Raw genomic sequence first — 16,920 nt, 5'->3', positions numbered from 1 at the left:
TAAAATCCTCTTGAACCTCTGCCTTATTCCAGGAAAGATTAGAAGTTATGGCAAGCCCTTCCATTATCTCCACCCCCACTTTCTCTAGCATCCTGAGGTGCAAGCCATCCAGACCAGGTGACTTATCCACTCTGCCCATAACCAGACTCTCCAGTACCTCCTGTCTCTCATTCTTCACCCCATCCATTACCTCTACCAACTCCACTTCTGTTAATATTGTCAGATTCCTCTTAGTAAGCACTGATACCAGGTACTTACTAAGTATGCTGGCCTTGCATTGTGCCTTTCAGCATATTTTTAAAAATTTATTCTTTCATGGGATGTGGGTGTTGCTGGCAAGGCCAGCATTTGTTGCCCATTCCTAATTGTCCTTAAATCAAGTGGCTTACCACATCATTTCAGAGGACCATTAAGAGTCTACCACATTGCAGTGGATCTGGAGTCACACGTAGGCTTGGCCAGGTAAGGACGACAGATTTCCTTCCCTAAAGTGCATTAGTGACCTGGATGGTTTTTTAACAACAAATGACAGTGGTTTCATGGTCATCATTACTGAGACTAGATTTCAAATCCAGACTATTAATTGAATTTAAATTCCACCAGCTGCTGTGAGGGGATTTGAACCCTTGTCACCACAGCATTAGCCTGGGCTTTGAATTGCTATTCCAGTGATATTACCACTACACCCTTTTTTTCCCCAAACAGACCTACTCCAACTCTTACCATCCACTATTTACATGCCAGTAGAATATTTTTGGGCATGTTAGTGGTACTGTTGGAGCTGCTATCTTTTGGATGAGCTGGGTACAGAGTTTTCCCGTGAGTTGAGCTGAAAAAATACTAAACTGTTTGGTGTGTTGGATAAGAACCTGACTCAGTCTATTTATGAGAAGGAGCATTTGCAATTGAATCAGCAATACAAGTTTACTCCAGCCTGCAACTTTTCGGCCTTGACTTTCAAACATAAAAACCTGTTTGAGGGTGTCAATTACACGTAAATGTGCTAACACAGGAGAAAGGGCACAGGAGGTGGTGAGGGGTGGGGGGCTGGCGGGGGTTGTGGTTGTCAGAGACAGAGACCAGGATTTCGGGCCAGGACCAGAAATTGCCACCCGAAGTCAACAGACCTTTGGGTGGTCCGTCAAATTTTCCTACGATGATTCCCACCGTGGGTGGGACCGGAAAATCCTGGCCAGAGTGTATTTATTGATTATTTTAAGCCTCTCTAAGGTCTGTTTAGCTTAATTTTGAAGAATTATCTTTGAATTAAGAGTGTATTAATGGATGAGGCTCATTCTGTAGGGTCTCCAAACTGGACAAGGTCATTAAGAAGAGGAAGTAAGTCAGAAAGTGGGCCTAGTGAGAAGGGCAGACTTGGGGAGGTGAGTTTCGCCTTGGGCCAGAGCTTGGACCAGAATGAGTTAAAATAGGGGAAATTGTGAAAGGTCTGGATTTCAACGCATTGAGGGAGAAGAACAGGTTTGAAATAGAGACAAGCGGTGATCATTCTGGAATGATGAATGTAATGGTCCATAGAATTTTGCATGGGACCATTTTGAGAGATTTCAGGAAATCCATTTTAAAGATCTAAAATTATGCTGATAACCACTGGTAGAGTGGGAGTTTTGGATGTTGTGAAATCTAGTGAAAATATATAATCGTGGGTGGAAATGCTGGATTTCTGACTGGATTTGTAAAAGGCATTTTTTTTATATTTGTTCACAGAAGGGGAGGGAGAAGAGAACCAAATTGCCAGATAGCAATGAAGTGGACAGTTCTGACAGTCGGCATCTGGGGCCCAGCCGGCGGCTGAGCCCGTGGAGAGTGGGTAAGGAGCACCCAGGCAGCACTGCCAGCATACTAAGGACTAGTTTAGTAAGACACAAGCCTGCAGCACGGCGCAGAATGTCCCCAAGAATCCACTTTGGCGATACCATCCAAAGTGATCCGTCCAATAGCAGAAATACCAGTGATGTGAAAGGGGAATCAAAGAATGGGGACATCGGAAGCGTGGGAGGAGCCCCTCAGCCCACCAACAATGACTTCTTACCCAACTGCGACATCGTGGGGAAGGATGCCTTGTCTGCGTTAGCCAGAGCGAGCACTCAGCAGTGTCAGCAAGAGATCACCAATGTTGTTTGTTTACACCAGGCTGGGAAACTGATGCCACACTCTGTTCCTCGCTCCTGTCACCTCTCAGGTACAATGCAGCAATAATGCTTAATTTCTTTCCACAAAGAGTGTATGGGGTTACTGCAAGCCCTTTTTATCTAAATCTTTACTGTTAAATTTTGAGCTCAATGAGATGAGAGATTTTAGTGCTGCGGCATGGGAGAACACATTATTTCACAAACTGACTGACAGTATCAAGCACTCCCTGACCTGGGTTCAAATCCAAAGTGACCATATGAAATGTTCCCTGCTCAATCTCCAAGGTGCATTGAATTTAGCAACTGGGGCTAAGTGATTGAAAGATTAATTGTAATTAATCTCACAACCTCGTTAATCTTGCATTTATAACACATTAAATAGTTACAATTACTACCTCCATTTCAAGTTATTTGTATTATTTATATTATCATTCAAAAACCAATCCCACATCAAACCCCTAATGGTTTTGTCTGTTTTCAGCTGTGACACAAACAAAGCACTTGGCAAAAAAATCCATTTGGACATTGGGAATAAATTTATTATTCTAACTTAAATTCTGAGCTAATAAAATATTCATTTTAAAATAAAGTTCTTTATTTTGCCTGTGTCCACACTGTTATTCCATATTTCCCTTATTTCCTGTCAATTTTAAATGTTCCTCCTTTCTCTAATCTTGCTTGATTATAACTATTTTCCCCTCTTTTTTTAAAGGGATATTCATTTCACTTGTCTTTATTCTTTAAACACTCTGCACCTACTGCCTGTTATTGGAGGTGGAATGGGAGCAAGTTTGGTACAAGAGGGTGTTCATTGGCTTAGAAAAAGCCAATATTCTGCATATTAATAATGTTATATGGTCTATCTCTGACATTACAACACATCTTCTCAGCTGATATCTCTACTGGTTAAACTCATCAGCTGCCAGATTATTAAATTTCCTGCACCAACACACCACCTCAATATTTATTAGGGTGGTCATCCTGCCCGAACCCTAAGTAGAGCACCCCCTTCAGTGATGAATCATTCTCCTCATTGGTACAAACAGCAGAGTTGAATAATGTACCAGAAACCATAATCCTCTGATATACCTATCACAAGCCATGGTCAGATGAGTTCAATGTGACAGCACTAACAACAACAACTTATATTTATATGGCACTTTTAATGTAATGAAAAGTGGCGCTTTACAAGAGCATTACAAAGCAAGGTATGATCTTATGCCTTATAAGGAAATAATAGGTCAGATGACCAAAAGCGTGGTCAGAGGTTGTTTTTAAGAAGTGTTTTAAAGGAAGAAAGTGAGTTACAAAGGTGGAGAGGTGTAGGGAGGGAATTCCAGAGCTTGGAGCCTAGATAATTGAAGGCACAGCCACCAGTGATGCAGCAATTATAATTGGAAATGCACAAGAGGCTGGAATTAGAAGAGTGTAGGTATCTTGGAGGGTTGTAGGGTTGGAGGAAATTACAGAGATAGGGACATGCAAGACCATGGAGGGATTTGAAAACAAAGATGAGAATTCTAGAATCAGGATGTTGCTTGCCAGGAGCCAATGTAGGTCAGCAAGCATAGGAATGAAAACTTCTTGTATGTTCAAGACTGAGATCAATAGATTTCTACATATTAAAAACATCAAGGGATACATGAATCGTGCAGGAAAATGGTGTTGAGGTAGAAGAATAGCCATTGATTTCTTTGAATGGTAGACCAGGCTTGAAGGACTGAATGACCTATTTGTGCTCCTATTTCTGAAGTTCTTAAAAGGGAATGGGATTTTCTGCGAGTGAAGACAAGGGCAGCAGAGTTTTGAATGACCTCAAGCTTATGGAAGATAGAATGTGGGTATGTGCGTAAGAATAGTCCAGTATAGAGGTAAATACACAGGGCAGTGGATGAATTCAAAGTTGACAGCCCACAAAAAGAATGCGAAAAATCAATGATGGGAACAATAAATGAGAGAAAAGTCACCCCTGGGAGAGGCAAAACCAGGAGCTGCTCTCCTCCAATCACAAATTCTGTCTCCCCCATGCTCAATGTGCGAGCTCCTCCACTCATAGGCCCCCACTCTCCCACTGTTGGTCCGTTTCAAGAGACAGAATCTATCATTGGAGGAGAGAGTTGGAGAGAGGGACCTTTGAATGGAGGAGTTGGAGCAGTTACTCTGGCTGATCCCACTGCTATCATCATGCTGAGCTTGAACCTGGGTGAGGGAGAGCAGGATAGCAAGAAGCAGTAGGAGACCACACTCAGCAACGCTCATCTAAGGTCAGCAGCCTTGGGTGCTGGTTGGGGCTGTGCTCTGGCTCAGGTTCAGGGGATGGAAGCAGCAGAAGCAGGAGGGGCAGACACAGGCCGAGAAGATAGAGAAATGGTGGACCTGAGTGAATTCTATTGTCTTGCTTTCAAATCCTATAAAGACACCTACACCTTGGCCTGTAGAGACATTCTCATGAGAACTATTGATTTTGTCCCTCTATGTAGTGTGGAGCAGGAGTACAGCTGCATTTGGAAATGCAGGTGTTTTGAAGGATTTCTGAATGGAGGGCAGTGATGAGTGGTTTAAGCAATAGGCAATCTCAAGGAAGTTATAGTTGCCTGGTGAATCGATAGTGGTGCTGTTGGCTGCCATGCTACTGGTGAATTTTTGCTTGAACTTATTGGGTTTTTTGGTATTGTATTTAAATTGATTGTAAGACTTACTTTTTAATTCCATCTCTAGCAAGACTTTAATAAATCATTACTAGAATAGTATGCAGCAAAGTGTAAAGAATTGGATAAATATTCAAAGGAAAAAGTGTTGCAGGGCCGTGAGGCAAGAGTAGGCAGGAGTGGGGACTAATTTGATAACCCTCTTTCAAAGAGCCAGCACAGGCATGTTGGTCTGAATGGCCTCATTCTGCATTGTAACATTTCATGATTTCTGACAGGCAGCATACATACCTCTGACTGTTTCTGTACAGCCTTTCAAAGTCCGTTGTAACAAGTATGGCATTGGGGAGTATTTAGTGAGGTAACCGCCTCTACAAAGTGGCATGTGTCTTTAATGTAACAGGTGCAGCTGTGCTAAGGGTTTTCAATCTATGTTTCATTGAAGCACAGATGATCATGTGAGGAGGTACATTAGCTTGGGGAAAAAATCATTGAAATGTGAAGTATAAGTGAATCAAACCATCTTTTATCTGATGTTTCCAAGTTAAAGTTTTAATAATATATATGTAATGGTATTTGTGCTACTTCTTCTATGTAAAGAAGGAAACCCTAAAAAAGTGCAAACCAGGTAATGAGTTTGTAAGTTAGTGAGTTACTGAGAATGAAAAAGAGCCCCTGAAAATCACAAATTAGCCCCTAAGAATCAAAAAGTAGCCCTTGAGAAAATCTCAAGAAGAGCCCTCAAAAAAAAAAGATTATTTTGACCCCTGCAACGAAGGCAGCAGTTGAGCTGAGCAAGGCTGAAGTCGAGCAATGTTAAGGAGGTGGAAATAGGTGGCCTTACTGAAATCATGAATATGAGTTCGGAAGCTCATCTCAGGATTAAATGTTCCGAGATTGCGAACAGTCTGGCTTAATCTCAGAATGTTGTCAGGGAGAGGAATGGAGTCGGTAGCTAGGGAACAGAGTTTGGAGCAGGAACTGAAAACAATGGCTTTGGTCTTCCCAATATTTAATTGGAGGAAATTTTGTTCATTCAACACTGTATGTCTGATAAATAGTCTGATGATTTAGCAACAGCGGAGGGGTCGAGAGATACAAAGTGAGATAGACCTGGATGCCATCAGCATACATGTGAACACAAACGCCGTGCTTTTGGGATGATGTCACCATGGGGCAGCAGGTAGATGAGAAATAGGAGGAGGCCAAGGATAGGTACTGTGGGGACACCAAAGGTAACTTTGTGGGAGCAGGAAAATAAGCCATTGCAAGTGACTATGATTAGATAGATAAGAATGAAACCTCATGAGAGCAGCCCTGCCCAGTTGGATGACAGTAGAGAGGCATTGGAGGAGGATGTTGTGGTCAACTGTGTCAAAGGCTGCAGAAGGACAGGAGGGAAAGTTTACCTTTGTTATAGTCACAAAGGTTGTCATTAGTAACTTTGGTAAGAGCTGAGGCCACATGCTGCGCCTTAAACCCTGGCAGTCTAGTCCCTGAAGCCCAGGCAACTCAACCCTATCAGTGCTTATATTTCTCATTTGTTGCTTTGCCCTGTTTGAATTTCCTGATCCTGAAGGCTTGGAAAGAGCGTTCATAGCTTTGTTCCTTCATTGGTGCAGAAATCCTATATCAGAACACCTTTTCTCCTTGCATTCTCTGCTGAAGTGAGGTTGTTGGCAATTTCTCACTAACCATGGCAAAGTGCCATGAGTTTTTACTACGGGTAGAGCAAGAAGGCAGGCCCTGTCTACCTTAGCTGGAGCAGGGATCAAAAACCCTGTAGTGTGGCATTAATCTGGTCCATATTCTAGCTGTCTAGCCAATTGAGCTAATTGGCCCTCTTCAGAACACTAAGATCTATTATATCAGCAGCTGAGATATTAATGGGAACAGCGATTTAAACTTTTTTGGCACCCTTTGGCTCTCAGTTTTCACTCATATGGCCCATGAAGGAAAAAGTTGGGATAGTCCTGGCGTAGAGATAAAGCAGATTTCTGCAGATCCTTGAAGACAGGATATTCCCACACTGATTTTCCAGTAGGTTATTATCATCAGACTAAAGATCACAGAATCACAGAATCCTAACGGCACAGAAGGAGGCCATTCGGACTATCGTGTCTGCACTGGCTCTCCAAATGAGCATTATCAAATGAGCATTATGACCTAGTGCCATTGCCCTGCCTTTTCCCCGTACCCCTGCACCTTGTTTCTATTCAAATAATCATCTAATGCCCTCTTGAATGCCTCGATTGAACCTGCCTCCACCACACTTCTAGGCAGTGCAGTCCAGACCCGAGCCACTCATGTGAAAAAGTTTTTTCTCACGTCATATTTGCTTCTTTTGCAAATCACTTTAAATCTGTGCCCTCTCGTTCTTGATCCTTTTACCAGTGGGTACAGCTTCTCCCTATCCACTCTGTCCAGTCCCCTCGTGATTTTGAAAACTCCTATCAAGTCTTCTCTCAGCCTTCTTCTCCAATGAAAACAGTCCCAATTTCTCCAGCCTATCCTCATAGCTGAAGTTTCTCATCCCTAGGACCCTTCTTGTAAACCTCTTCTGCACACACTCCAATGTGTTCACATCCTTCCTATAATTTGGTGCCCAGAACTGTACACAATATTCCAGCTGAGGTCTAACGAGGGTCTTATATAAATTCAGCATATCCTCCCTGCTCTTATATGCCCCTGTTAGTAAAGCCCAGGATATTATATGCTTTATATACTGCTCTCTCCATCTCTCTACCCTCAATGATCAATGCACATATATGCCCAAGTCTTTCTGCTCCTGCACCCGCTTCAGAATTCCACCCCTTATTTTATATTGTCTGTCCATGTTCTTCCTACCAAAATGCATCACCTCACACTTCTCTGCATTGAACTTCATCTGCCTCCTATCTGCCCACTCCACCAACTTGTCTCTGTCCTCTTGAAGTTCCATACCGTCGTCTTCACAGTTCACAACACTCCCAAGCTTCACATCATCCGCAGACTTTGAAATTATCCCCTGCATACCTAGATCTAGATCATTAATATGTATCAGGAAAAGCAGGGATCCCAATATCGACCCCTGGGGAACTCCACTACAAACCTTCCTCCAGACTGAAAAACATGCATTGACCATTACTTTCTGCTTATTTTGCAGCCAATTTTGCATCCATGTTGCTACTGTCCATTTTATTCCATGAGCAATAACTGCCAGACCTGCTGAGTTTTTCCAGGTAATTCTGTTTTTGTTTTGGATTTCCAGCATCCGCAGTAAAAAAGTTTTTATAACTTTTCTCACAAGTCTGTTGTGTGGCACTGTATCAAATGCCTTTCCAAAGTGCATGTACAGTACATCAGCAGCATTACCTTCATCGACCTTTTCTGTTACCTCTTCAAAATACTCCAGCAAGTTAGTTAAACAACATTTCCCCTTTAAAAATCCATGCTGGCTCTTCCTTATCAACCCATATTTTTCTACTAATTGACTACTAATTCTATCCCGAATAATTGTTTCTAGAATCTTGCCCACCATTGAAGCTAACCTCACTGGTCTGTAATTGCTGAGCTTACCCTTATAACATTTTTTGAACATTTACAATTCTCTAGTCCTCTGGCAGCACTCCTGAGTCTAGGAAAGACTGAAAGATTATGGTCAGTGCCCCTGCAATTTTTACTCTCATCCTTCAATATCCTTGGATGCATCTCATCCGGTCCTGGTGCCTTGTCAACTTTAAGTGCAGACAATCTATTCAACACTTCCTCCTTATCAATTTTGAACCCTTCTAGTGACAGAGTTTCCTCATCTGTCACCATGGCCTGGGTAGCATCTACCTCCTTGGTAAAGATGGATGCAAAGTATTCATTTAATACCTCCGCCATGGCCCCTTCATTCATGTGTAAATTCCCTTTTAGGATTGGGTCTATCAGGGTTTCAAAAACTAAAAACATGGTTCCTGAAGATTGGAAGGTAGCAAATGTCACCCCACTATTTAAGAAGGAAGGGAGGGAGAAAACAGGGAACTGCAGACCTGCTAGCCATACACCAGTAGTAGGGAAAATGCTAGAATCTATTATAAAGGATGTGATAAATGGATACTTGGATAATCATGATCTGATTGGGCATAGTCAGCATGGATTTGCGAATGGGAAATCATGTTTGACGAACACGTTGGAGTTTTTTGAGGATGTTAATAACGAAATTGATAAAGGAGAGTCGATGGACATAGTATGCTTAGATTTTAAGAATGCTTTTGAGAAAGTCCCCCACAGGAGGTTGATTAGCAAAATTAAAGCACATGAGATAGGAGGCAATATATTGGCATGGATTAAGGATTGGCTAACAGGCAGAAAACAAAGAGTAGGAATAAACGGATCATTCTCGCATTGGCAGGCTGTGACTAGCGGGGTGCCACAAGGATCAGTACGTGGGACCCAGCTGTTCACAATATGTATCAGTGATTTGGATGTGGGGACCAAATGTAATATTTTCAAGTTTGCAGATGATACAAAGCTAGGCAGGAATGTGTTGTGAGGAAGATGTAAAGCGGCTACAGGAGAATTTGGACAAGCTTAGTGAGTGGGTAAGAACATGGCAGATGGAATATAATGTGGAAAAATGTGAGGTTATCTACTTTGGTAGAAAGAACAGATGTGTAGAGTATTTCGTAAATGAAAACATTTATTTATTCGGCCCTTCTAGTCTGTGCCGAAATATTATTCCGCTAGTCCCATTGACCTGCACCTAGTCCATAACCCTCCAGACCTCTCCCATCCATGTATCTATCTAATTTATTCTTAAAACTTAAGAGTGAGCCCGCATTTATCACGTCAGATGGTAGCTCATTCCACACACTCACCACTCTCTGAGTGAAGAAGTTTCCCCTAATGTTCCCCCTAAACCTTTCCCCTTTCACCCTAAAGCCATGCCCTCTCATGTTTATTTCTCCTAATCTAAGTGGAAACAGCCTACTCTCATCTACTCTGTCTATACCCCTCACAATTTTGTAATTTTGTAAACTTCTATCAAATCTCCCCTCATTCTTCTACGCTCCAAGGAATAAAGTCCTAACCTGTTTAATCTTTCCCTGTAACTCAACTCCTTAAGACCCGGCAACATCCTAGTAAATCTTCTCTGCACTCTCTCAATCTTCATGCAGGTGCAGAAAGCTTTTAGGAAGGCTAATGGAATGTTAGCCTTTATTGCAAGAGGATTTGAGTACAGGAGAAGTGAAGTCTTCAATTGTATGGAAGCTTGGTTAGACTGCACCTGGAGTACTGTGTGCAGTTTTAGTCCCCTTACCTCAGAAAGGATATTATTGCCATAGAGGGAGTGCAACGAAGGTTCATCAGACTTGTTCCATGGATGGCAGGGCTGTCTTATGAAGAGAGATTAGGGAAACTGGGCCTGTATTCTCTAGAGTTTCAAAGAATGAGATGTGATCTCATTGAAACCTCTGAAATACTTAAAGGAATAGACAGGGTAGATGCAGGTAAGAAGTTTCTCCTGGTTGGGGAGTCTAGAACCAAGAGATACAATTTCAAAATAAGGGGGAAGCCACTTAGGACCTAGATGAGGAGAAATTTCTTTACTCAGAGGGCTGTGAATCTTTGTAATTCTCTACCCCAGAGGGCCCTGGAAGCTCAGTCATAGAGTTTAAGGTAGAGATTGGTAGATTTCTGATTAATAATAAAGTAAAGGATTATGGGGATATTTTGGTAAAAGGCATTGAAGTGTTCAATCAGCCACGATCGTATTGATTGGCAGGGCAGGCTCGACAGGCTGAATGGACTTCTCTTGCTATTATGTTCCTAAGTTAACATTTTCGGGTGGAGATCTTTGAAACAAAGTTAAGCATAATTTATTTTGCTGTTTGTCTTGTGCTAGAATTACTTTGTATCAGCTTTCATCAGCTGGCTGTTTCAGAATATGTCTGTACCAGAGTACCAAACACGAGCCAAAACTACTGTGTGTGTGTCCTTCGGAGATAGGAGAGCATTTTTATCAGACCAACTAAAATTACGGGAGGAGGACAGGCCACTGGAAATGATAAAGAAAGGACATGTATTGCATATATTATGCGTTTCAAAATCTGGACAGTTAGAAAATGTTTTATAACCAATGAAGTAGTTTTGAGGTGTTTTCACTGTTGTAATGCGGGAAACAGGACAGCCAAATTGGTGCTCAGCAAGCTCCCATCAATAAGCAAGATGAACAGATAATTTTTTCTAATGAGGTGGTCTCTGGATAAATAGTGGCCATGACACACCAGAAAGAATGCCGCTGCTCTTCTTTGAAAAGCTACCCTTAATCCCACTCTCCTCGCAAACAACTTCAACCTCCCTTTATTCTCCAAGGTCCTTGAGCATGATGTTACCTCCCGTTGCCAGCTGTGCCATTGTGCCAAAACAGCTCTTAACAAAGTTACAAATGACATCTTATGTGACTGTGACCATGATAAACTATCTCTCTTCATTCTCCTCAGCTCCTCTGAAGCTTTTGACATGGTTGATCACACCATCTCTCCACTGCTGTCAAGCAGGGTGAGACAGTTTAAAACAGTGAGAGGAGAGCTGGGATTTTTACAGTTTAAAACAGCGAGAGGAGAGCTGGGATTTTTTCAATTTAAAACAGCGAGAAGAGAGCCGGGAATTTTACAGTTTAAAACAGCGAGAGGAGAGCCGGGATTTTTACAGATTAAAACAGCGAGAGGAGAGCTGGATTTTCACAGTTTCAAACAACAAAAGGAGAGCCAGGATTTTCACAGTTTAAAACCGCGAGAGGTGAGCCGGGATTTTCACATTTTAAAAGAAGAGAGCTGGGATTTTCACATTTTAAAACAGCGAGAGGCGAGCTGGGATTTTCACATTTTGAAACAGTGAGAGGAGAGCTTAGATTTTTACGGTTTAAAACATTGAGAGGAGAGCCGGAAGCACACGGAGAGCGGACCTGTGTGAGAAGGGCAGCGATGGCAGGAGATAAAAACCGGCGGCTGAGAGGGAGGCCCAGCACACGGAGAGCAGACCTGCGTGAGAAGGGCAGCGGCGGCAGGAGATAAAAAACCAGCAGCAGAGAGCCTCTTCAACCTGTTTGTACCTGTCAACGCCGAAGGAAAACAGATAGGTGATTGGTGGGTATCTCTTCCATGTCTCTTTTGATTGGCCAAGCGGTTTAAATCAGAAGACGTTATTATAGCTGAAGAATATAGTCAAGAAATTCACTTTTAAAATATTTACCATCCAAATTAATTAAATAGCATAGAGATGGCTGGGCAGGAGATGTATTGCAGCTGTAGTATTTGGGAGCTGGTGGACGCCGGTGTGATCCATGGTGACCACGTCTGCAGCAAGTGTTGGCTGCTTATGGAACTTTGGCTCAGAGTTGATGAGCTGGAGTCCGACTGCGACACGTCAAGGAGGGGGAGTGTTACCTGGACACTGTTTCAGGAGGCAATCGCACCTCTTAGATTAATTACATCAAATTTGCTCCGTGATCAGGGACAGGAGAGTGTGACTGCGAGTGAGGCAGGTATGGGGATCCAGAATTTAGCTTTGGAGGAGCCTCAGCTGGTGCCCTTGCCCAATAGGTATGAGGTTCTTGCTCCTGGTGTGGACGAGGGCTCAGACTGCAGGGAGGATGAGCGAACTGACCACAGCAACGTGATACAGAGTGCCATTCAAGTGCGGGGGGTGGGGGAGAAGAGAAGAAAAATGTAGTAGAATAGGGGATAGCATAGTTAGGAGTATAGATACTATTCTCTGCAGCAAAGACAGAGAGCCCCGAAGGCTGTGTTACCTACCTGATGCCAAGGTTAGGGACATCCCTTCTGTGCTGGAGAGGAACTTGGAGTGGGAGGGGAAGGATCCAGTTGTCGTGGTCCACGTAGGTTCCAATGACATAGGTAGGACTAGGAAAGATGCTCTGCTGAGGGACTATAAGCAGCTCAGGGCTAAATTAAAAAGCAGAACCACAAAGGTAATCATCTCCGGATTACTACCTGACCCATGTGCAAATTGGTGTCGGGTCAATAAGATTAGAGAGATAAATGCGTGGCTCAAGGATTGATGTGGGAGAAATGGGTTCCAATTCATGGGGCACTGGCACCAGTACTGGGGAAGGAGAGAGCTGTTAAGTTGGGACGGGCTTCATTTGAACCATGTTGGGACCAGTGTCCTGGTGAATCATATAACTAGGGTTGCAGATAGGACTTTAAACTAATTAATGGGGGGTAGGGTTAAATGGTAGGGAAGTTTATAAATTCAAGAAACGAGAGAGCGGAGATGCAGGTTAGTGAAGAGGCGAATGATAATCAAAGTGTGACAGGAAGGGGCAGAAAATATAAACAGAAGAGTGCAGCAGGAACTAGAACCAGAATGAGTAATAATGGTAAAAAGTCGAAGCTCAAGGCTCTTTATCTGAATGCACGCAGCATTTGTAACAAGATAGATGAGATGACAGCACAAACAGAAATAAACGGATATGACTTGATAGCTATAATAGAGACATGGTTGCAGGGTGACCAAGACTGGGAACTCAATATTCTAGGGTATTCGATGTTCCAGAAAAATAGGCAAAAAAAAAAGGTGACGTAGTTTTGTTAGTAAAGGAAGGTATCAGTGCGGTGGTGAGTAGTGAGAAAGATGCAATATATTGTGATGTGGAATCATTTTGGGTGGAAATAAGGAATAGCAAGGGGAAGAAGTCATGGGTGGGAGTCATCTATAGACCTCCTAAGAGTTGCCTCACTGTAGGACAAAATATAAATCGGGAAATAATGGAGGCGCGTAAGAAGGGCGCTACAATTATCATGGGTGATTTTAATCTGCATATTAACTGGACATCTGATTGGCAAGGGTAACACATAAGACAAATTTGTAGTGTGCATCAGTGATTGTTTCTTAGAGTAAAATGTTGCGCAACCTACCTGGGATGAGAACCCACCCACCTTAAACCAATTTATATTTCTCCCTTGTTGAAACTATGCTTCAGTTCTGCTGAAGGGCCATGAGGGCTCGAAACGTTGACTGATTTCTTCTCCGCCGATGCTGCCAGACTTGCTGAGTTTTTCCAGGTAATTCTGTTTTTATTTTGTTTTGGATTTCCAGCATCCGCAGTAGCTTTTAGCTACCTGGGAAGAGGCTATTTTAAATCTAGTAATGTGTAATAAGTTAAGACTAATAAGAGATCCCGTAGTTAAGGATTCTCTAGGGGATAGCGATTACAACATGGTAGAATTTGAAATTCAGTTTGAGGGCGAGCAACTCGGGTCTCAAACCAGTGTCCTCAACTTAAATAAGGGCAAATAGAGAGGTATGAAGAAAGAGTTGTCTAAAGTGGGCTGGAAAAATAGACTAAGGGGAAGATCAGTGGATGAACAGTGGCAGACATTTAAGCAGATATTTCAAAACGCTCAGCAAAAATTTATCCTGGTCAAAAAGAAGGACTCGATGAGATGGATGAACCACCCGTGGTTAACAAAGGTGGTCAAGGAGAGTATCCAATCAAAAACTAAGGCATACAAAGCGGCGAAAACCAGTGAGAGGCCAGAGGATTGGGAATTTTTTAGGAACCAGCAGCAAATGACTAAAAAGCTAATAAAGAGGAAGAAAATTGATTATGAAGTAAATTGGCAAGAAATATAAAAACAAACAGCAAGAACCTCTACGGGTATATAAAAAGAAAGAGAGTAGCTAAAGTGAGTGTGGAACCCTTGGAGGATGTGACTGGAGAATTGATAACGGGCAACAGGGAAATTACAGTTAATTTAAACCAATATTTTGCAACGGTCTTCATGGTGGAGGACACTGTAAACATTCCACAGATATCAAGTAAGCAAGGAGCTAATGGGAGGAAAAATCTTGTAACAGTCTCTATCATGAAGGACAAAGTATTTGACAAACAAATGGAACTAAAGGCTGACAGGTCACCAGCACCTGATGGCCTGCATTCAAGAGTTTTAAAGTAAGTGGCTGCAGAGATAGTGGAGGCATTGGTTGAAATATTCCAGAACTCACTGGATTCTGGGAGGGTCCCAGCGGATTGGAAAACCACTAATGTGATGCCCCTGTTCAAGAAGGGAGGGAGACAAAAAGCAGGAAACTATAGGCCAGTCAGCCTAACATCTGTGGTTGGGAAAATGCTAGAAAATGCTAAATGCTTAAGGAAGAAATAGCAGGACATTTAGAAAAGCTTAACGCAATCAAATAGAGTCAACATGGTTTTGTGAAAGGGAAATCATGTTTGACAAATTTGCCAGAGTTCTTTAGGGATATAAAAGGCAGAGTTGATAAAGGGGAACAGGTAGATGTAGAGTATTTGGATTTCCAGAAGGTATTCGATAAGTTGCCACATAGAAGGTTATTGTACAAGATAGGAGCTCACGGTATTGGGGGTAATGTATTAGCATGGATTGAGGATTGGTTAAACATAGAAAATAGGAGCAGGAGTAGGCCATTCGGCCCTTCGAGCCTGGTCCGTCATTCATTATGATCATGGCTGATCATCCAATTCAATAGCCTGCTCCCGCTTTCTCCCCATATCCTTAGATCCCTTTCACCCCAAGAGCTCTATCTAACTCCTTCTTGAAAACATACAATGTTTTGGCCTCAACTACTTTCTGTGGTAGTGAATTCCACAGGCTCACCACTCTCTGGGTGAAGAAATTTCTCCTCATCTCAGCCCTAAATGGTCTACCCCGTATCCTCAGACTGTGACCCCTGGTTCTGGACTCCCCTACCATCAGGAACATCTTTCCTGCATCCACCCTGTCTAGTCCTTTAGAATTTTATAGGTTTCTATGAGATCCCCCCTCATTCTTCTGAACTCCAGCGAATATAATCCTAACCAACTTAATCTCTCCTCATATGTCAGTCCCGCTATCCCAGGATCAATCTGGTAAACCTTTGCTGCACTCCCTTTATAGCAAGAACATCCTTCCTCAGATAAGGAGACCAAAACTGCACACAATATTCCAAGTGTGGTCTCACCAAGGCCCTGTATAATTGCAGCAAAACATCCCTGCTCCTGTACTCGAATCCTCTCGCTATGAAGGCCAACAAACCATTTGCCTTCTTTACAGCCTGCTGCACCTGCATGCTTACATTCAGCGACTGGTGTACGAGGACACCCAGGTCTCGTTGCACATTCCCCTCTCTCAATTTATAGCCATTCAGATAATAATCTGCCTTCCTGTTTTTGCTACCAATGTGGATAACCTCACATTTATCCACATTATACTGCATCTGCCATGCCTTTGCCCACTCACTCAGCTTGTCCAAATCACACTGAAGCATCTCTGCATCCTCCTCGCAGCTTGCCCTCCCAGCCAGCTTTGTGTCATCGGCAAATTTGGAGATACTACATTTAGTTCCCTCATCTAAATCATTAATATATATTGTGAATAACTGGGGTCCCAGCACCGATCCCTGCGGTACCCCACTAGTCACTGCCTGCCATTCGTAAAAAGACTCGTTTATTCCTACTCTTTGTTTCCTGTCTGCCAACCAATTTTCTATCCATCTCAATACACTACCCCCAATCCCATGCGCTTTAATTTTACACGCTAATCTCTTATGTGGGACTTTGTCGAAAGCCTTCTGAACGTCCAAATAAACCACATCCACTGGCTCCCCCTCATCAACTCTACTAGTTACATTCTTGAAGAATTCCAGTAGATTTGTCAAGCATGATTTCCCTTTCGTAAATCCATGCTGACTCTGTCCGATTCTGCCATTGTTCTCCAAGTGCTCAGCTATTAAATCTTTTATAATGGACTCTAGAATTTTCTCCACTACCGACGTCAGGCTGACTGGTCTATAATTCCCTGTTTTCTCTCTGTCTCCCTTTTTAAATAGTGGGGTTAGATTAGCTACCCTCCAATCTGTAGGAATTTATCCAGAGTCTATAGAATCTCGGAAGATGACCACCAATGCATCCACTATTTCTAGGGCCACTTCCTTAAGTACTCTGGGATGTAGATTATCAGGCCCTGGGGATTTATTGGCCTTCAATCCCATCAATTTCCCCAACACCATTTCCCTACTAATACTGAATTCTTTCAGTTCCTCCCTCTCACTAAACCCTGTGTTCCCCAACATTTCTGGTATGTTATTTGTGTCCTCCTTTGTGAAGACTGAAC

At 42.7% G+C, this 16,920-nt stretch overlaps 1 protein-coding gene across 2 annotated transcripts in view; it reads left to right on the top strand.

Moving 5' to 3' along the window:
• xylt2 (xylosyltransferase II) overlaps window positions 1–16,920 on the top strand; it is a 261,068-nt gene that overhangs the window by 25,994 nt on the left and 218,154 nt on the right. For both annotated transcript variants that reach the window (XM_078570870.1, XM_078570869.1), the window contains exon 2: window positions 1,726–2,200. In XM_078570870.1, the coding sequence (XP_078426996.1) occupies window positions 1,906–2,200 (295 nt within the window). In that variant the 5' untranslated portion in view covers window positions 1,726–1,905. The remainder of the gene's footprint in view (window positions 1–1,725; window positions 2,201–16,920) is intronic.

The sequence above is a fragment of the Cetorhinus maximus genome, chromosome 24, assembly GCF_964194155.1.
Source record: "Cetorhinus maximus chromosome 24, sCetMax3.hap1.1, whole genome shotgun sequence".
Classification (NCBI taxonomy): domain Eukaryota; kingdom Metazoa; phylum Chordata; class Chondrichthyes; order Lamniformes; family Cetorhinidae; genus Cetorhinus; species Cetorhinus maximus.
This window is presented reverse-complemented; position numbering and strand designations above follow the sequence as displayed.